Below are 23,118 nucleotides of genomic sequence, written 5' to 3' on the forward strand. Positions count from 1 at the left end.
CCAAATTGGTGCAGCACTGATTTGAACAGTTCCATTGCAGACAATAGGGTGTGACTTGTCATGTGATTTGGACCTGTGAAATTGCATGACAAGTCACACCAATGTGAATGGGGGCTAAATCTACAAGCTTTACTAAGTTCCATCCACCCTCTGAAGAGCGGTGGTGCAAAAATAACTCCGAAGTAAAATAAGACATTTAAATGCATTTATACTACACTTATTGGATTTCTCTCAAACAAAAAGCTTGTCTAAACAAATGTTTTTTCTATGGTTTCATTCTTGAGAATTTGAGTAATTGGGGTTCAAATTTGTGAAATAAGGCAGATTTCAGTGACTTGGGTAAATTGACCCCCAACAAAGAATAGATTACCCTCTACTAGGGCTATTTTATAATTTTTCCCACATAGGAAAATCTTAATTTTTCCTGGAAAATTACTTAAAACCCACTATTATATATATATATATATATATATATATATATATATATACACACACACACACACAATACAACTCCTAATGTATTGGTAAAATTTAAAAACAGGTTTGCTCTGTTGAAATAGATACTAAACACATCAAGCCTTGAAGTTGTGAACCCCTGTGAAATGGCGAAAAACTACAATACCTAGAGTTGTACATAGGGGACACTTTAAAAGTCTTGACGGGTTATCAGTTCTGAGTTAAAGCCAAACCCCAGGAAAAATGTTGTTGTAAATCCTTCACCTGCTATGTAGAAAAGAGGTACCCTGCGTATGGGTTGCTGCTGTAAAATAATACCTTGTTCTAAGCTGCCTGCACTGGATTTTCAGGTGCTGCAGGTTTAGATATACAGCTACGGCAGTGTAGGGCCCAAGTCCCACCCCTCCTCATTCTATCCACCTTCACAAAAAGCCTTATGTGTTTTTTTTTTTTAACAGAATTCAAGGCTTTCTGTGTTTGGGCAATGGGAGAGAAGGGGCGGGGATGCCCATGATTTCTCATACTCAAGTTACAGAAAGTCTTGTATTCTATTAGACCCCTAATGATTCCCCTGCTCTCCACTCAAACCAATCAAGCACAGGAATGTCTTGATATACTGTTTACCTGGCTTTTCAGCTGCGAGTTTGACAGCTTGGAAACCTCGATATGCCCAGAGCTTCTACAATTAGGCCATGAAAAGGGCAAAAATGCATCCAAAGAATTCTCTACATGTGTAGGACAGGGGCTGAAGCCATATTTTACCCATCTGATCCGCATTTATGCGAGAAATAGTCAGTTTCTGTATGAGATAGCCACCATTTTGTTGAAGATGTATGGGAGTTTATTAGCAGGCTCAGTATAAGTTATTTATTGTTGAAATATGTCCCCTCACGCTTCTCTAGACTTACAAGATATCTAAAAAGTGTCAAAGTTATTGGTTGAGTAGCAAGTTAAAGTTTAGTCCATTGGGAAAAATCTATTGGCTCGATTGGCCAAGAAATTGGCTCAATTCCCCCATCAACATAGACAGTGTTGACAAGGGAATCCCTCCCATGGAGCTAGGTGAACACAGAGATTTTTGCTAGCTGCTATAACAGCTTCTAGTGATAATCGCATGTAAAATCCAGCAGGCTAGTTGTACCCAAGCTGATCGATCTATCAAATTGGGTACATTCAGCCTTCCCATACATGGTTCGAATCTCAGCCACTTCCTGTTGAACCAGACAAGATTCAAACTGCCTATGGCTATTTAGACCTCCTTAAAGTGGTTGTAAACACTTACATATACCCAGTGAAGTGACTGGCCTCAGGTGATACACAGAGATTCAACAAATCATCCTACATAAGTTGTACCTGTCTATCTGCAGCTCTTTCTTCTCTACATCTCTTCAAAGTGATGAATTTTAAAGCTTGTCTCAGAGTTCAGAAAAAGGATTTTACATGCGAGAGCTGAAGCTACACTTTGCAAAGCTCAGTGAGGAGAGCTCTGTCAGCTGATTGGAGGGCAGGGACACACCCCCTTCACACAGCACAAAGGGACAGAGCTGAGGCTATCAATCATCTGAAGGTCCCTCCCCTTTCACCATTTTTCTCTTGGTGTCAGGAAAACGTTTCAAAAATGATTTATGGTGATAGCAGAGGAATGAAGCAGCAGACAAAAGGGACACTTAGTACTCTTAATTGAGAGAAGTACACACTATAGAGGGATATGCTTTGTTCATATTTCATGTCTGAGGTAAACAACCATTTTAAGGTATACAACCACTTTGAAGAATAATACAAGAACTCCTGTGTCCCCATATATAGAGGCAAATTTTATTTTGAAAATTGGCCTGTTCTCAAAACCGATATGTGGAGAGTTCTGCAGTAATATAGAATCAAGCTTTTCTTTCTTTTTTTTTTTAATTTAGCGGTTCAGTGCACTGTTTTCAAAGGGTCAAAAAAGGGTCAAACACTTGTCAACCAAGCAGCCCATTTCCAAATACAAAAATCTTAAGGAATTTGACCTCGGGTAATAACGTTTTAATAGAAGACACATAATACACTATACGACAATTGCACTCACATTTTCTCTCTTTATGATAGGCACATCTGCAAGGGCCTTCTCCTGCTCCCTCTCCTAGATGGCTTACAGTGCGCCCCACAGCTATCGTCAGCCATCTAGGAGAGGGAGGAGGAGAAGGCCCTTGCAATTGTCGTATAGTGTATTGTGTGTCTTCTATTAAAACGTTATTACCCGAGGTCGGCATGCGCTTTTTTCCTCCTACCTTTGTACCTTCAATTCAAATCAAGTCCGCCACCCAGTGGATCTTAGGAGGAGCTGCAACAACCACGATCCTTTACATGCACACTGCAAGCAACACTGGGACTGTATAGAGGATCAGCGCCCCTTTACTGGCGATATCTCACAAATTGTGTGTAGATTTTTGTTGGATTATTGGTAAAATTGGGATGGCTGTTAATATGCATTGGTAAAATTGGGATGGCTGTTAATTTGCATTGGTAAAATTGGGATGGCTGCTAATATGCAAATTTACTTGACTCCTATATCCTAAAACCCAGAACACTGATGGCTTTAGTTTTGTTGGCATGAGATAATAAGTAATCAGAAAGAGCAGTGCTGAGCTTGTGCCTTTCTCCAATATTACATCATCATGATGGACACGTAAAGCACAAAATACATCAAGGAAAATGGTATTGTTTCATTAAAGCCTAGACCAGTCTCGACCTGCATAGCTATGCCATACCAAAAAAAAAGGTGAATAGTGCATAGTGTAGATCCTCTATGTTTATTATATGTGTGTTAGAACTGCGAGGGGCCTTGTTTTAGACATAAAGAGATGTATTTTTATGTCAATTCATAGTATAGGCTTAACTGAAATGCAAATAGTGCTAAACGGAATTCCTATTTATTCTATGCTCAGCCTTTCACATTTTTTTTAAAAGCAGAACTCAGCATGGATAGCCGGAGTTAAAACTCATATCTAATTAGCAACTTGAACATCAAATTCTCTTACTTACGAAAATATGTTCCTGTTGAATTATACATAGACTTTAGGAAACTAAGCAAACAGTCTAGTGTACACCCTCTCCTATTACCCAGACAACCCTTGTAAAATAAAAACAAGAAACAAAGTGTGTTTAATATAACGGAAAGACTGTGAAATTGATTCTTCCTAGCTCCTGCTAGCTACTGTTTTTTTGTGGTTTAGCCTGTAATTCTAGCAGACTCGTGAAGCATTTCTAAAAAGCCAAGCTCTATATAGCCATCTACATTAACAGGGAATAAAATATACCTTGTAGGTAAAGTCTGTTTGTTTGTTTTGTTCTCATTGCAGCTGGGAAACTCGGACCAAGGGATTCTGTGGTCAGTGACCAGCTTTGATCACATTGACTGGCACCTCTCCGTAACGGCACGTGTCTGGAAGCTAAAACAAGGAGTCTTGCACTTGGTTTATGCTCTCTGATTGAATCGGAGTGGTAGTAAATCCCAGCTAATCAAGAGCAATGTTTTATACTTATTAATAAGCTTCTCAGTGGTGCCATAATTAATGGAAGTGAATGTATAGTGGGTTTGTGCATATTTTCCTTATTAGAGTCAAGACAGAAAAGTAAACATTTTCAAAATATGTTTTCCTTTTTGTCAGGTTAATATACATTTTGATAAAATTAGTGTTCTCTAGTTTTTGCTCTTGCCAGTAAGTGGCTCTCCACCTCGCTTCATTTTTCTCTCCACCTACCACATGTTAACCACTTTAAGAGCAGAAGGATTTGCCCCCTTAGTGACAAGGCCACTTTTTTCAACTTGGCACTGCGTGACTTTAATTAACAATTGCGCGGTCGTGCAAGGCTGTACCCAAACGAAATTTATGTCCTTTTTTCCCCACATATAGAGCTTTCTTTTGGTGGTATTTGATCACCTCTGCAATTTCTACTTTTTGCGCTATACACAAAAAAAGAACAACAATTCTGATAAAAAATCAATATTTTTCACATTCTGCTATATAACATTCCCCCCCAAAAAATTAAAAATTTAATTTTTTTACCATTTTAGGCCAATTTGTTTTCTGCTACATATTTTTGGTAAAAAAAAAAAAATCACAATAAGCGTATTTAGATTGGTTTGTGCAAAGGTTATTGCGTCTACTAACTACGGGAAAGATTTATGTAATTTTTAGTGTTTTTTTTTTAACTAGTAATGGCGGCAATCTGATATTTTTTGCGGGACTGCGACATTGCGGTGGACAGATCGGACCCCTGACTGACATTTTTGACACTTTTGGGGGGACCAGTGACATTGCTACAGTAATCAGTGCTAAAAAAAAGCACTGTTACTGTAATAATGACACTGGCAGGGAAGGGGTTAACATTGTGGGTGATCAAGGGGTTAAATATGAGCCTAGGGGAGTGATTCTAACTGGGGGGGGCGTGGCTTGTGAAATGACCATAGAGACCTGCGATCCTATATACAAGGATCACAGGGGCTCTATAATCATTCCAGGGAGAACAGTCAGCTGTGTTTACAACAGCTGACCGTTCTTCTCTCTCAGTGGGGAACGATTGCGGGTGTCAGGCGGCAAACGGAGCCACCTGCCCACTGCATCGGCTTCCCTAGCCTCCTGCTTGCGACCGCCGTACAGTTATGGCAGTTTGCGCAGGAGCGGCTGCCTCCTGCGGCGGGCGGTCGTAAAGAGCTTAAAATAGAACTGCTATTTACAGAGATAGATAGATCAAGGTAAACTTTACACACAGAACAGAAGTAATCATTTAACCCATCCCTTATCCCTTTTAGTGAAAGGCAGCTGTGTATGATAGGACGCTACTTCTGCTGCGCTGTTCCTGTAGCTGAACCATAGTTAAAGATGAACTTCACCCAAAAGGGGAAGCTCCGCCTGTTCGCACCCTCCCCTCCTCCACTGTTACATTTGGCACTTTTTTTGGGGGGTGGGGGTTTTGATAGGTACCTGCTCCCACTTCCTGGTAAGATTGCCGCACAGCAATCTCTGTCATTTCCGTGTGTGACCCAGAAGATGACCTGACCATTCAGAAAGCGCAGCGCGACTCTCACAAATGCGCAGTAGGAAACTGTCTGTGAAGTCTGAAGGCTTCACTTCTGGTTTCCCTTACTTGCAATGCTGGCACCTCCACTCAAAGTCGATGAAGAATTGGCTTGGGGTGCTGCCATTGCAGGATACCTGCAATGTGCTGCACCCCTAAATTGTCAGGTAAGTGTCCTTAAACGTCCTACCCATTCTTGAGAGACACCTGAAACTATTACTCCTAGTACTGCTACTCAACTTTGCCAAAATAAATGACATAGGGATTGATTTACTAAAGGCAAATTGACTGTGGACTTTGCAAAGTGCAGTTACACTGTGCAAGAGCAGTTGCTCCAGAACTTAGTAAATGAGGTAAAGGTTCACTTTGCAAAGAATACCCAATCACATGCAAGGAAAATGAAAAGAACAGCATTTTTGCTTGCATGATTGGATGATGGAAGTCAGCAGAGCTTCTGCTCACTTAAGGCCCGTACACACGATAAGAAAATCTGAAGGGAAAATTCGTCCGACGACCGATCTGCCGATTTTCGGATTGTTAGTATGGTGCTTTCGACAGCCAACTCCGACTTTTCGGCTGACAAAATCCTGATGTGCAGGCTATAAAATTTTTGTTGTCCGTAATACAACGTCCGATTTTCGCCTCATTAGTACAGATTTCAACGGAAAAAAATCTTAAGAGCAAGACTAGGCATGCTCAGAGACGAAAGAACAAATACAAAGCAATCCAACACATTACATCACTTCTGAAGTAGAATTCTGTCGTATGGGAAAATCCGTATGAAAATAACCTCTTCACTTTCCACATCAGACTAGCATGCCACAAAAAACGGACAACAGATCTTTCAATAATCTGATCGTGTGTACGGGGTTTTACTAAGTGCTAGAGGAAGTGCACAGTTTATTTGCCTCTAGTAAATCAAACCCATATTGATTTGTAAGACAAGAGATTGTGCAGCATCTCTCTTTGTATTTGACTGTAGGTGGAGGTTAGAGCAAAAGAATTGCAAAGTAAACATGCTTTTAAAAAAAAAGTGCAATTAATAATTTTTATTAATCAATTCACAATTTGCTGTGGATTTGGAAAAGCGGTAATAGGCCCAATCCAGTTGCTGGAGTTAAGAATGATATTGAGCAGCATAGAGAAATATCCTAGGGCCAGTTCTGCCTCCCGGGCCCAACAGCTGCTGCATGGACTGATGTGGCTCAATTAAACTATTGGATTTCCATACAGGCCCTGTGGGACTTGGGGCTTGTTCACTAAAGGTGTTGGGAGTCTTTGTGCAAAAAATTATATCAATATTAACTTGTTATCCAATTATGTGCTGATACAATAAAGTAACAGGAATTTGCTTTTTCATATGGCTGCATAGAATAATAGGAGAACAGTTAGAATGAGCCATGAACCCACATCTTTACCTATGTAACATATGATACACAATAGTTAAGGACACTTCTAAATAATGTGAACTCTACAATTACATTTCACTCTTTGTATCACAAATTTGACGAGCACTGAGACTTTGTGATCTATGTATTGTTTGTGTAACACATCTTCAATCAAACTTTAGCGTCCTCTAAAAAGACATCTGAAAGCAGACTGAGTACCTCTGTAACTACTGTCATGCTCTTGAATAGACTGTATATCTGTGATGGTGATGAAGTGGGATGAACTTCTGCATACTTATTAGAGGACAAAGACCACCAGCTTGTTTCACAGTGGTCTCTCAATGGCTTTGAGATAACAATGTCCTTTAGTCAATACACAGCTCATTGTTAGAGAGGAACCCTTGCCCAGAGACGCCTCCAGCACTGTGCCTGTCCAACGAGCCATGACATTTAGAGAAAAAAAAGGGCACGTTGGAAAAAGAGGGATCAAGAGCAATACAATGAAAAAGAATTGGCCTAATGAGCGGACAGAAACTAAAAATGTGCTGGAAACAATAGACAATGTCTTCTGACCTTTCTCCTGTTTCTTTATAATGTTATTATACACATTAGTGGATAAAAATGTCTCTGGAATAATTGAATTGTTTATTTTTCTTCCTGAGCTTATGAATTATATGAATATATGTGCATAGTTAGAAATTTAAATCTGGGCAGGCAATGCTATAAAATTCATTCCTGAAAAAAGTGACTTGAAATATTTTACTACAGAGTAAAAAGTATAATCTATACCAGTGTTTTTCAAATGGGTTGCTGCAAAAGAGTCCCTAGGGATGTGGCAAAATGACAAAAAAACTCTGTACAGTCTGATCTGAAAGCATTTCTCTGTTAACTCCTGTGTACAGAGAGGAGAGAGAGAGCACAGCCCGCCCCTCCTCCTGCTCCTGTCACTACTTCTGTCTGCAAGCCAGAATGCTGAGTGTGCCGCATATCCTCGTTCAGCTGCTGAGAGCTGGTCGAGTGGCTCACTCAGCTTTCTGGGTTTGCCAACAGAAGTACTGACAGTAGCAGAAAAGAGGAGGGAACCTGGAGGAGGTGCAGGTTGTTTTTATCCCTCCTCTCTGCACAAAAGAGTTAACACAGAATGCTCTCAGATTGGACAGTACAGGGTTTGATTACCCGCCCCCCCCCCATCTCCTCTCCAGACTGCTCATGTCCTGGCAGCACTAATTGTTGGTGGGAGTGGTAATCTAACTCTGTAAAGTCCATTCTGAGAGTCCTGTGTCATCTCCTGTATACAGACAGAAGGAATAGGGGGAAGGGGAGGAGCACAGCCCACACCTCCTCCTGTCTCTCTCCTCCTCTCTGCTGCTGTCACTACACCTGTAGTTATGGGAGAGATGTGGTTAGATGGAAAATTTTATGCTAGGAGGGGGGAGGATTTGTGCTTGGGGGGGATTTGTTCTAGGAGGGGGGATTTGGGGGGGGGGGGGGTTATCCTATTAGTGGGGATTTTTGTGGTAGGGGGGGGATTTGGGAGTAGTGGGGGATTTTTGCTAGCAGGGGTGATTTACAACCAACAGACCACTTAATTCTGCCTTACCTCATATCAGGTATACTGCAATAAACACATTGGAAACTGCACATTTTCCAGCACCGCACAAAATGTGCTGTATTTTGCAGATGTGCACAGGTGTCATTAACTCCTAATAGCCTCCATGCATCTAGCAAATGCATACACGTTCGCGCCCACAAAAATGCATGGGTGAATAAGTCCTCAGACTGGTGTGCCCCATGATTATGTTCAATTATAAAGAGTGCCTGGACTAAAAATGGTTGAAAACACTGATGTAGCTCACTATGCATTCACATGTTTGGATGATACAGAGTAGCCAGCGTTTTCTCTTTGGACAGCTTTCTGTAGGCAGCCAGTAGTGGGTAGAACTGCTGGGTACCTCCCACAGCTCTGCTATCTGCACAGGTTATGTGCAGTGTAGGGATTCATTTCACCACTACAAGGTAATACATGGGTTTGCAAAAGCTTTTGATGCACATAAAGTTGATTTATATCCTTTGTGGCTATTGAGGAACATATTTTTTAAGAGATTATTATCATTTTGGGATTGAAACTATTTTACCAAGCCGCCACTTTTGATGTTTTAAAAGGGTAAAGGTTGGAGGAAAGAAAGTTTGATTGAATGTATGACATTGTTAATGTTAAATCTACAAAGTCTGGCTTACTGAACATCTAACACTGAACAATGAATTTTTGATCAGTCTTCCCTGTCACTCACCTGGCTACATTTAATTTTGAAGTTCATGATAACTATACAGGACATAATTTATTTATTTACCTTGCAAAAAGAGGAGGAATTTTCTTCAGGGGAGTGCCCATTAATTACCATGCTCAGAGATGGGTGCAAGTCCCTTTAACTGCAACTCCTTGGGTTCCTGGACACTCCCTGGAAAGATAATGTCCTCAACTTATCTTCCTTAGCAGCTCAGAGAACCTACACCTGATGAGGCAGATGTACCTGCGCTAGTATGCTGTGGCCAGGTAAACATCCCTCCACTGTCAGAATAAGCTAGAGGGCAGGAACCTAATAGAACACAGCTTCTCTGGAATACTCATCTACCGCAGGAAGCACCTCCATATTTGCTACCGGAGTACTGCCTTTCTAGTGAGGTGGCCCTTTATCCCTCTGTCTTGGATCCCCCAAGATATTCACATGTGTAATCAGAGGTACCTGTTTATGAGGAGCTGTTGTCTTTTTAACTGTTAGTCTTTCACAACTGGTAATTAGTTGTACTTAGTAGTGATTCTCAGCTAGCCTCTTTTTATAGAGACTATGCTGCGCAGCCAGGTTACCCTGATTGAGCCACACAGACATTGCTGTGAAGAGTCCATGTTTGTGCAGCTTTCATGATCTGTTTTTTTATTATTCTGCAGCGTATGGTTAGCTGTAGTCAGGTAATGCCTTATCAAAACCTGTAGATATTTAGTAAATAAGCCACTGTTCCTCTATACTTCAAATAGTAAAATTTAGATTTTTGTAATTTGAAAATATAATTATGAAATTGCTACTAGAGATAAATTAGTTTATATGCATGCATAATACAGTCTCACCTTGTAATAGAACATCCAATACACTTATGTCTACCAGGACCGGTGCACTTATGACAAGATGCATCACATGGCCTGCAATGTCCAGATGTATCAATGTATTCACCTAATAGGAAAGAAAATCAAGTCAGTGCATACATTTTATTCCAAGTGAGCATGCAGCATTAAATTATGCCTATAATCAGCAGTAACCTTTACCCTTTGTTACCAGTGTTCTTGTGATGGATAGATAACAAGTAAAAGAAATGATGAAAAGGAAATTGTTCTTGAAGTAAGCACTGCTCCAAGATCCCTTCAATGCTGGTTCCATAACCAAACACCTAAAACCAGCCATACATGGGTCGAATTCGGAAAAAAAATGTCTTTAGAAAATCGTAACTAAGAATTTTTGTTTGAAATTCCCACCATTAGTGGGCCTCAGCACCGGCTGATTTTCGTGCAACCGTCGAATTTGAGTGATCGGCCATGTTGGAAATTGTTTGAAAAACAAAGAAGTTTCTAATCAATGATGGGAGAATCATGCGAGAAATATAACAGAATTGAGCATGAACAGTGACCTGGAAAGAAAAGAAGATTCCCAGCCATGAAAATGCTTTTCTGTAGCAACATGATGTGAAATTGAAGGCTTAGTTGGCCGAATTTCTAAATCAATGGTGGCACCATTAGATTACAAAACACACAAAACTTCTAATTTTCTAAAGAAAATTTGTTTGGAATTCGACCCATGTATGACCTGCATTAGTTATTTAGTTACATGACTCTGTTGAATGGAAATGTCAGACTTCTGACTGGCTAATCCTTGCTTTCAGCACAGATCCTGCCTTGGCACTAATTCCCAGAGTACAGAACCCAGAGCAGTATTTCTTTTTTTCAACGAATATAGGACCGCTCACGTTGCTGCTACTGCGGCACAGCGGCTCCCCTGGGTCCAACGACGTAGACCTAAGCGCTGGACTCCTAGAGGTCTCTGCAGTGCGCGCGCGCCGCCGAGGGCTCCCTTCCGCTGTGTTTAGACACAGCGGGAGTCGGACCGGAGGGGGAGAGGCGGCAATTGCCGCCTCTCTTCCCCGATTGTCGGGGAAAGTGTAAGAAGATCCGCCCACTTGTGAAAACAAAGCAGGCGGATCTTCTCTGGGACAGACAGGGAGAGATCACAGGATTCAGCATAGCTGAACCTGCGATCTCTGTCTGTGTCACAGAACCTCCTCCCCCCACACACGTCAGTAAGCATGAGGCATACATTTAACCCCTTGATCACCAACAGTGTTAACCCCTTCCCTGCCAGTGTCATTATTACAGTAACAGTGCATATTTATAGCACTGATTACTGTAGTAATGTCACTGGTCCCCCCAAAAGTGTCAAAAATGTCAGTTAGGGGTCCGATCTGTCTGCCGCAATGTCACAGTCCCGCAAAAAATTGCAGATCACCGCCATTACTTGTAAAAAAAAAAAAAACAATAAAAATGACATAAATCTTCCCCGTAGTTAGTAAACGCGATAACTTTTGCGCAAACCAATCAAAATACGCTTATTGCTATTTTTTTACCAAAAATATGTAGCAGAAAACAAATTGGCCTAATATGTTAAAAAAATTTGATTTTTATATATTTTTTTGGGGAATGTTATATATCAGAATGTAAAAAATATTGTTTTTTTTTTTCAAAATTGCCGCTCTTTTTTTCAAAAATTAAAAATTGCATAAGTGATCAAATACCACCAAAAGAAAGCTCTATTTATGGGGGAAAAAAGGACGTACATTTCATTTGGGTACATCATCGCACGACCGCGCAATTGCCTGTTAAAGTAACGCAGTGCCGAATCACAAAATATGGCCTGGTCAGGAAGGGGGTAAAATCTTCCGGTCTTAAAGTGGATAAAAATACGCTCATTGAGAATTTTTTGTCAAAGACACATTTTGGCCTAAATATATGTCAGAAATTGAATAAATTGGATATTTTTAAACAGTCATAGTAGAAAATGAAAATTTTTCAAAATATTTTCGCTCTTTTTTTATTAATATCGCAAAAAATAAAAAGCACAGAAGTGATCAAATACCACCAAAAGAAAGCTGTGTTTGTGAGAAAAAAGGACGTAAATTTCGTTTTTGGGTACAGTATTGCATGACCGCGCAGTGCCAAGTTGAAAAAAGTGGCCTAGTCGTTGAGCAGCAAAATCTCCCGGGGCTAAAGTGGTTAAGAATGGTAGGTATTTCATTCCTTCTCTCATTCTTTATTCATCCAAGTAAGAATATTAACATAGAAAACACTGTTAACTTTGAGTGTAGGTTCTCTTTAACAATATGTCGATTGAAGTTTACAACAAAACAATTAATTTAAAAACAGTAGTAATATACTAAAATAGCTGGCAGATAGTAGAAACCATAACCACATAAAGTTAGGTCTCCTGACATTGCTGCTTAACTGTCCTGAAATATCCTGACCTCTGCAGCATAGAGTAATAAGAAAAACCCACTTTAACACTACAATGCAGTGATTAGAGCCTAAGCTACCTATTTTCACATGGGGAGGAAGATAAGCCCAATTTTCATTTTGCGCCTCTGGAAACACTGCAATGAGGTTTAAAGATGAGTGCTGGGACCCTATGGTGCCTACTATCTGCAAGCTATTTTTCTGCAGTACAGGTATTTTTTAATCTAGTATGGGTATTCTTTTATAATGACCTTAATTAACATATTTACATTTTAATGAAAACATGGAAATAACATTATCTGATGCAGGTACAGTATATCAATGGAAAAAAAAAAAAGAAATAAGTAATTAGCATGGAAAATTATCAGCTTTTAGAGGTTAAGCAGAGATAACATTTAGGCTGCATAAAACTTTGTAGGTTAGTAAACACAAGATATTTAGTAAGTTTTAGCTACCACCATTAGCACAAAGTAGCTTTATGCGATTAGTTGCTATTGTAACATTAGCCTTAGAATAGCCATGACTCGTATTATCTTAAAAAAAGTCAGATAAGTCATTCTATGAAAAAAGTAATGCAAGTAGAGAAACTGAGAATGAAAAGAACGTTTTTGTTATTGTTAGTTGGCATAATGGATACAGTTTAGTAAGTTAGAAAATGTTCTAGCCATGCTTACTGCACAAAATGATACTAAAAATAAAAAATTACGTCTCTTACCAATCATAGTGGCAGGTAATTAAGAAGAAACTCCCGGATATCCAAATAATGCATGGCCTAAAAAATACTACCTGGAATTTGTATTTAATGTCAGCACACAAAGGCTGCTGTTCCATTAGTCTTTCACATCTGTGAGTGACACCACTAGTTATCAGTAATTAACACATTTCCGCCCAAATTTAATTACATTCCTAATCTGAAAAATTGTAACTATACTATGGGAAATATTGTACGCATATTCATGCCATTAGCATTTAGTTGAGAGGAATTTAAAGTGTATGTAAAGGCAAAACTGGTTTTCTTAGTTTGAGTTCTGAGTGGAGATAGGTTAGACCACCTGTCAAGCTTTTTTGATGTCTGTGTCCCCAATAGGGAGAGTAAACATTGTATTTGTCTCTGTGACCATATTCACCAAGACAGAGCATATGGGGACATTTTAGATTTGTCAGGAGAGCAAGCAGGGAGGGTAAATCTTCTAATGGGCGTGCATTTAACAGCAACAACTGTCTAACGAAGGAATTCCTCTCACTTTGGGAAGATTTTCTATCACTTCCTGTTACAATTCTAGGACAGGAGGTCAAGGGGATATAACCAGTAAAATAAATAAATAAATAAAAAAACAAACAACCAAAGTTTGCCTATTAATTCATTTTAAGATTAGATAAGGCCTCAAAACATGTATGGCTCAAGTTTTTTCTTTCTATATCCTAGTTGGATTGAATTCACTTCTTTGACATGTGGAAAAACTGATGTACCCACTTTCACCCCATGCAACCATCACCAGAAATGTATTTCCTGTACAGTGTATCTAAAAAAAAGATCAGGAGAAATATGAGTAAATGTGAGGTCAATATACATCAATTTAAACAAAAGTAAGTGCCTGCATTCAACAAAATTTTGGAAACTTTAGTAAGTTTAGACGAGTTATTCTTCATCTGTGTGTTAAGCTTGGCTATACTGCCAGGGTCAGTTATTTTCTCTGTTCCAGCTGGGCTACAAATAGGATCACTCAGAAACATTCTGGCTGTTAGGTAGCCCGTGAAGCTAATATTGCTAACAAAAATCAGAGATGTGAAAAATAATGGTTAACTGTTTCAAACACTTCCAGTGACATTCCTGTACATAAAGCCACACAAACACACATTTAAACTATACACACTTAAGTCAATTGTACAACTGCAATCTACCGTAATATATATTAATGGAAACAATATGTTAAAGATTAATTAAAGCCAAAACTTTTCTTTAGATTTGGATAGGGTGGGGAGATCTTAGAACCACTGAAAGGTTTTTTTGTGGTCTGGGTCCTTGTTCAGAAGATCACCCTATTTGTCCTGATCACCAATGTCACCAAGAATGAAAGTTAGAGTAAATCTGAAATTCTGAGTTGCCACCAGTATAACAATAGAGGGGAAATGTTCCAAGGAGGATACTTGTTACCAAGATAATTGTAAAGTCGGTCATTGGATTGATGCATGGATTGAAATTTGGCCAGTTCAGGACCAGCTGAATTTTGATTCACGTAAGGGCACCTTGGTTGTACAGAAGTTTTCCAAACAATCGGTGCCGCCAGCTATAGCCACAACACTAATCATTGTGTTCTGACAGCAGAGATGGCTCCCCTCCGTGAGAGCACAATAGTACAGCAAGAAGTGATTTTCCCATCCACATTGAGTGTGTGGCTGGGGGGATCTGCACATTTTTATTTTCCATTTAATCCACTTTTTTAATGGAAAGAAAAAAGAACAATGTATGGCCTGCCTTAGAGGAGATTTCCTTCTTGGACAAAGATGGCAAAAAAAAAAAACTGACAGCACTTTTATTCCTGCCCTACCAAACTGGAAAAAGTAGTCTTGGCATTAGATATACTCTTTTTCCCACTTTGTAACATAGTTATTTATCATAGCCATACAAAGTGTAGCCTATGCGTAGAATGAGTAAACATTTCATTTTTCAATTTACTGTGGTCATATGAGTTAAAGTGTTTTTCCACTGTTGTTAAGAAAGAAAAAAAACGAACACATGCATTTTTGGGCAAGTAATATAAACTATTGTATACAAATTTTGTGTAGTCTTTCAACCAGTCTGTTCTGCCCCACTTTCATGTAATTGTATTGAACTGCAATAGGTCCTAATTTTCCTGTAGTATGCTAACATCTAGTGGTGGTTTGAGGCCACTCAAACTTGTTTACTAATGTAGTTCTAATATCTTTCTCTAAAGCCCACCCCCCCCCCCACCACCACCGTTGGGTGCTAGTTGATTTAGTCCTAGCTAGACCCTCCCCCTTTTTCCAGGTTTCCTCAGTCATTGTTAGGTATTCACAGAGAAATGGCTTAGGAAAGTCATTGTCTTGTAACAATTCAAAAGACTGAAAAAACATCCTCTTGTACTGCAATTAGATGGAGTAAAACAGTCTTATTGAAGACTTAAGCATGGGGCACACTACAGTTTACAAAAAAAAAAAAAAAAGCCTTTAGCTATGGTCGGAGACGCTGTACTAATAATCCGACATCAGTGCAGTGATCTCCCCCGCTGAGCCGTTGTGTTCTGACAAGGGGGGGGGGCAGAACACTCTAATCAGCGCTTTCTGCCATTGGCTGAGAGCGCTGATTGGGAGTCAGTCGGCTGCTGGTTTTCCAGCATGCTCGTTCGACAAAAGCCCAACAGTCTGACAGACCGACATACACACAGACCCAATGTTGGCCGTTTTTTTTTTTTCCCGGTCGATGTCTCCCAACATTCGGCCTGAGTGTGCCTGGATTTAGGCTACCCGTGGATGGTGCCAAAGTCAGCAGGTGACCATATTGTCAGGACAAACTGGGTCTAAGGAGGTATGTCAATACATAAAGTGAGAAAAAGAAAACATAAAAGCCTGACTGAGCTCAACCTCAATTATACACTCTATATGTTGTATCCATAATACAGTAGGTTTATCAGGACCCAGTGATCTGACACATGTATAGAAATGTAGATATAAACTTTATTAAACACAAATATCTAGACAATACAAAACCCACTATCTATCTCATAAAAACATAATTGGCCAATTATTAAAAATACAAACAACCATGGCAGCTGCAGGGCAGTTGTGTAAACAACCTCTTCTCCGAAAAGAAAAAAGGGGGGAAAAACAAAAATATAAGGATATATTAGCACATATATAGAATTTATATGCCCGGGGGGGGGGGGTACAATATGTGTCAGCAAAAATCGATAATAGTGTACAAATGCCTCCTCCGATTGTAGGATGATAATTATTATTAGCTCCTGGCTGAATGTTGTAAAAAATTCCTTAGAAAGGGATTCTATGGTAAGTTATATTCTAGAGTTATTTAGTGCTGTACGAAGTCCATCAAGAGACCTTCCCCTGGATATTTATGAAGATACAAACCACATGTGGATGATGTCGCCACCGTGTGGCCAACAGTGTTTGGACCCTGATGTAAGATCTACCCAACCAAGGGAGATACAATGGGCCCTGTATGTGGTTAGCAGCTTATGAAGGAGGATCAATCCTTACATGGTAAGCATCAGGTACAGATACAGCTGGGAAAACTCCCAGGGAGGGATGCACTTATTATGGTACATTAGCCAGCATCTGCTGTCCTCCCTTAATTTTCAAGTAATTCACATTTGAAACTTCAACCGCGTAATATGTGGTTTAACATTGCCCAGTATGGGAGCCATCAGTATGATTTAAAAAGAAACCAAAAGCCATTCAACACTCAAAAAAAAGGAAGTGTACTTAGCTGTCCATGTGGATCTTGAGCTAGAGCCTCTGAAGCAGCTGGCGTACCCAGCCAAACCGGTCAGGATTCCAGCTTAGTCCCACGTAGCAAGCTTTTGGGACACTTCCTCTCCCACTTCTTCCATTCCTTCAAGGGACTGATAATATTCTGGATATGGACTGATAAACCTTTACTAGCACTCATACAGCTTTGACTTTTCAAGATTCACATGAATGGCTAAGTACACTTCCTTTATTTGTATTGACTAGATAGTTGTTTTTAACAAAGTTGATCTCTACATTTCTATACATGTGTCAGATCACTGGGTCCTGTTATACCTATCTATGGATACAACATATAGAGTGTATAATTGAGGTTCAGTCAGGCTTTTATGTTTTCTTTTTGTTTTATATATATATATATATACTGACAGCTCCCTCTAACTAGAACTCAGTTGAGTTAATTACCCCCCCCTTTTTTTTTTCTCGTCCCCCCTTTTCCCTATTCTGTCTTGGGGACGCATTTTAAAGTTCTTCTTTCAATCAATATATAAAGTGGCATTTGAAACATTTGAGCAGACAGAAGATTGCTAGGCTACTTATTTTGTGCTGCTTATCATGTGTATATACAAAGCAGTTATTTACAGAGATTATTAGTTTAAGGTGAAATTTGAACACAGAATTGAATGACACATTCCAAATTTTGAGTGGGAGAGATCCTGTATGAAAATACATGGATAATCTGTAATGCTCTAGGAGCCTTTTACTACATATTACATGTTTATTACATGTTAAAAAAAAAAAAGATGTATACATAATAAATACATATATAACATACCAGTTTAAAACATATGAAAATAAAACTGATACAAAACCATTCTGGTTTCCATTTAATTTACCCCTTCTACAAATATATTATTTGCCAAGATCTTTTGTTTTTTTTGGTAGTTTGTAAAGAGACATATTTATATATGTCACAGCATATCAGCAAGAATATGACAGTGGTGTTGTACGCTCGTATATGACATGCAAACAGCAACAGGGGACTTGCTTATACTTAGTCATTTCATTTATTTTCTCTATCTTTAATTATGCATAATAACAGCTGAGGAATGAAAAGCAAACAATTTGACTTTCAAAAGAAATTCTTCATTAAAAGGCAAAAATCTGTTTTTCTTGAAATATGAAGCTTTCTGTATAATCTTTTGCAAATAGTTATATTAACAGCAGAGCTGGAATACCATCTTGCAAATAAACTATAAGGTTCAGGTTAATCTATGCCTCCTGTTTATCACAAAAACACGTTCTAATTTTACTGATAAAATCATTTACAATATAATGTGATTCAGTTTGCCACTGAGACGGGAACATCAAGTATTTCATTTTTGAGCTGTAATAAAAAACACAAAATCAATATCATTAAATCATGTTCAGGATATAGAGTGCTAAGCAACCTTTGTGGGATTAGTATGTGTTTCAGTGGTTTTCTTATCAGAAAGACACAGAGTTGGCAAATTGCAATTGATCGTTCTTAAATGAAGTCGAACACAGATCCATGCACAAAAATAGAGAGAAAAAGGAGAGTTTGACCTAGGTATAATCAGATCTATACTATGTGTCATAAATAATTTTCATTTAATATTTCTGTGCTGAACTTAGGTCCACTTTTTTTTTTTATTCCTGCTAAAACAGTGTTATAGACTTCTAGTGTATGTAATGAAATTATTTATGACTGGCAGATGAATACATTTTTGAGAGGAAGATCAGTGAATGTTTTATTAGAATGGAAATGGGACAGATATTGATTTTATTGCAACATTAAATAAAACCTATAGATGATTAGGCATGGGGATGAACCTGTTTAAACCCCAAGGTGTTGTTCATTATATCAATACTCTGGAAATAGTATATCCCAAAACTACTTTCAGCTTTATTTATTAACTATTTCTGGACATATTTCTAGCACAATAATCAGTATCAACCAATCAGATCAACCAACTTCATGGAAAGAAGTATATCTGTTTGCATGAGTTACTACAAATCTGGACATATATATTATACAGATATTTGATGTGAACATTTTTGACAACCACACATTAATAAATCTGAATATTGACATTTTGTACTTAAGTTGGACACATCCCAAAGGTAAGGTGGTGGTCAAAAAAATGACTGCATATAATAACAATCTGTACTTTGAAGACATTGGCTTTAGTCACAGTTATTCTAGAATCATACATAGAAACAAAACTAGCAGATTAACTCTGTAATCATCTGATCTTGCCAACATTTATGTACATTTAATAAATATATACTGTATGCCTGTTGTTTTTCTTGTGTCTTCGAAGGTGGTATGGTAGCTTCCAATGATGCCAAAAGTAAACAACATTTGGAGGAAATGGAGTAGAAGCACTGGGGCGTTTGTATTGGTTTAGGATTGGTTTAAGTGTCTACTTAAACCAGCTTCTGGCAGATTGTGTATCTCAATAAGAATACAACCAAAAATTATTTTACATCCACAGGAAGTACGGTTTCCAGTCCATTACTTATTCGTAATCATGGTTAAACCATCTGCTGAGACTGTACATTTCAGTAGGAATCCTTTCAAAAAGTATCTTACATCCACTGAAAGTACAGTTTCCGGTCCAATACACAATCTTAATCAAGCTTAGGTCCTAATGAAGGGGACATTGTTTCCAACCCCCCAAACATGTTTGCTTGGTGACCATAACCTTTGTTTGATTTTGGAATAAAACTTTTTGTAGAATTTTGACTTGTATATTTCTGGTGCAGGACTTTATGCCTGGTACCCACTATGAGTTTTTTTTTGTTCAGCCCAGTGGGGAGCTTGCAAGTAGGTCTCTGTACTAACTAAACAATTTTAGTACAGCGATCTCTCCACTGAGCAATTGTGCTCTGCCCCCCTCCCCCCCCCCCGCTAGAACACACTGATCATTGCCCATTGGCTGCGAGCGCTGATTGGATGCCCATCTGCCATGTTTTCTGGCATGCCCATTCTACAAAAGCCAGAAATTCGCCTGGCTTCTGTCGGACAAGTTGTCGTACACACGGGCAGGATGTCAGATGGTTTCTGCTGAACAGGCTGATACTGGCCGATATTCGGCCAGTGTGTACCAGACTTTAGTCCTGGCTTTCTTAAAAAGTCTTAAACAACATGTAATCTTTTATCACCAGTGTACTTGTGAACTATGCACAAAAACAATTAATTTAATCTCTCCAGGATGCCATGGCTCAGTATCTATAAATCGGGACCCAAATGGGCACTTACAATTAACTAGTTTATTATCACCAGTAAAGTGCTTCACAAATTGATGATAGGAAACCATGGTTACTACAGGCACTTACTTTATATTATTTTTACTGTTTAAAATGAATATGCATTATATGTCATCTGCTTTATAATGATCAAATTAAATAAGCACTAGAGAAAAGACTATAAACTGTCTTTGTACAAAACGCAACAAATGTTAAATGTAATACCATTGCATTGGAGCCAGCAAAATATCAAATGTAAAAAATAGAGAACATTATGGTACCCAAACCTGAACCTTTAAAACTCCATCATAACAAACCATGCTCTAGTCACACGTATTCTTTATATGGCTGCATAGACCTCTGTGTTCTATGTGTTCTAATATACATCCTTATATAGCACATACTACAACCTCTGCATAATTTAAACTCTTCCTGCCTGGTCAATGTAAATAAACAGCCGTGTGGGTGTTCTCTAGTTCCAGGAGGATGTATGTACTCCCCCTCACGCAGCCGTGCAATCGGGTGGACACAGCAGATCACAGCTGCCGCTACCAGGCCGCTGTGATTGGCTCAGGTACCACGTGATCACTGTTACCAATCAAAGCAATCACATGTCCACTAGTTAACAACTGTTATGAATGGAATCCATTCATAATAGCATTGTTTACTATTGTAATCTCGTGATTAGTCTTAGTGATCACATGGTGCAGGGCCAATCACAGGTCATAACAACCCAATAGTAAATAGTAAACAATAAATCATGAATGAAAGCCATTCAATAAATTTAAAATGGTTGCTTTTACAGTAATCGTCAATGAAACAAGCAATAACAGTGAAAAAAAAATATCCCGTTCCCAACCTTAAAAAGTAAAATCAAAATTATATAAACTAATTACTAGGGGTCTCCAAACTATTGCCCTCCAGTTGTTCAGGAACCACAATTCCCATCATGCCTAGTCATGTCTGTGAATATCAGAGTTTTACAATGCCTCATGGGATGTATAGTTCCGCAACAGCTGCAAGGCCAAGATCCCTGCTATATACAGTAAATAAAAAAAAAAAATATATATATATATATATATCACACTCTCGTCAGTCCCTAATCACTGCTACCCATTCACACTACATAGTTGTTGACATGTTGGTCAGTTCAGTAGCATGGGGAACCAACATGCTAAACCTGCTCAATAATTTTTAGTGTTTGCATTATGGAACGTATGATGTGTGAATTAATGCCATATTATGGCCAGAGGCCAACTTGCTACTCCAGGCCCTACACCAGAAGAATAACGTCTTTCTCCCGCCAGTGATACCTGGCTGGGCACTGATTATAAAGCTATTTTTCGAAAGATGGCATAAAACACTGAGCTTCCTCTGGTATCAGGACAATATCCCCCCAGACAATATCCCCCCGGACATTATCTAGAATCGCCTATGCTGTGTGTGAAACATAACTTGCTAAAATGACAACTTTGTAAAAAAAAAAAAGAAATTAATTTAGTTCAACAATTTCCCAAAAATTGTGACAAAAAATTACAACTCCAAAAAACTTTTGTTCCTTGCTAAATACCTTGGACTGTCTACTTTTTGAAAATGGGTCATTTGGGGGGTATTTGTGCTGTCCTAGCATTTTAGGGCCTCGAGAAATGAGACAGGCAGTCGGCACATCAGGACTAATCAATTTTAAAATATATATATATATATATATATATACATATATCATAGATTGTAGACTCTATAACTTTCATACAGACTAAATAAGATACAGTAATTGGGTTATTTTTACCCAAGAAATGTAGCAGAATACATTTTGGCCTAAATATATGCAATTATATGATTTATTTGCAAAATTTTATAACACAAACTAAGAAAATAGCTTTTTCTTTCATACTTTTTGTAATTGTTAGCAAAAAAAAAAAAACTCAATGGTGATTAGACACCACCAAAAGAAAGCTCTATCTGTCTCAAAAAATGATAAAAATTTAATTTGGGTACAGTGTTGAATGACTGGGTAATTGTCATTCAAAGTGTGACAGCACTGAAAACTAAAAAAAGGCATGGGCAGAAACAGATAAAATTGTCTGGTACTGAGGTGAAAAAAAAAAAATTATTAAATATTGGTACAATTTATCCCCGAAGCAGCAACTGTTTGCTATATATTTAATTCAGGCCTTTACGTACAATGTTATTTTTATTATGAAATCTTAGAATAGGAGGTAGAGGTTTTGAGTCACCTCATATATTAAATAGTTAGTCAGGTTGAAAAAAGACAAAGTCCATCTGGCTCAACCAATATATTGTTTGCTGTCTTTTACTTGCTTTCTGTACTAATTTTGTTTATTGCTATGATCATTTTGTGTTCACATTCTGCAGCATACAAAGTTGCTGATGCGATATCTGTGGATATTTTGGGCATGGCTTAATTCATAACCTACATTGTATAAAAGCCTAAATGCTACTTTCACCGTTTCATTGGGAGTTTCTACCTCCAAAATCTAATTTATCATATAGAAGATCTACTAGTATAATTTTTATTCCAAATATCACCCAATCTGTCCTCCCTGCTCTCAAGCTCTGTTGTCTCCCCCTCCGATGCTCATCTACAGGACTTCTTCAGAGCCTCTCCTGACCTTATGGAACTCTCTGTCTCAATCTGTCTGGCTATCTCCTAGTCTGGCTGCCTTTAGGAAATTCCTGAAAACTCATCTCTTTAGGGAAGCCTATCATGCCTACAACTAATATTTTATCACTTCTATCAGCTCATCCCCCAAAGTTACAACCTTTTGTACCACTTGCCCCAACCTATTAGATTGTAAGCTCTTATGGAAGGGCCCTTTTAACCCTCTTGTATTTTATTGTACTGTGACTGTTTATTGTATTGTCTCTCTTATATTTCGTAAAGCGCTGCGTAACCTGTTGATGCTATATAAATCCTGTATAATACTA

General features: G+C 38.5%; 1 protein-coding gene across 1 annotated transcript in view; it reads right to left on the reverse strand.

The window, feature by feature from the left end:
- The window catches only part of PCSK5 (proprotein convertase subtilisin/kexin type 5), a 684,033-nt gene that overhangs the window by 108,212 nt on the left and 552,703 nt on the right, over positions 1-23,118 (reverse strand). The window contains exon 21 of the mRNA XM_082244075.1: positions 10,027-10,129. Within this exon, the coding sequence (XP_082100201.1) occupies positions 10,027-10,129 (103 nt within the window). The remainder of the gene's footprint in view (positions 1-10,026; positions 10,130-23,118) is intronic.

The sequence above is a fragment of the Pelophylax lessonae genome, assembly GCF_965119305.1.
Source record: "Pelophylax lessonae genome assembly, chromosome: 1".
NCBI lineage: Eukaryota > Metazoa > Chordata > Amphibia > Anura > Ranidae > Pelophylax > Pelophylax lessonae.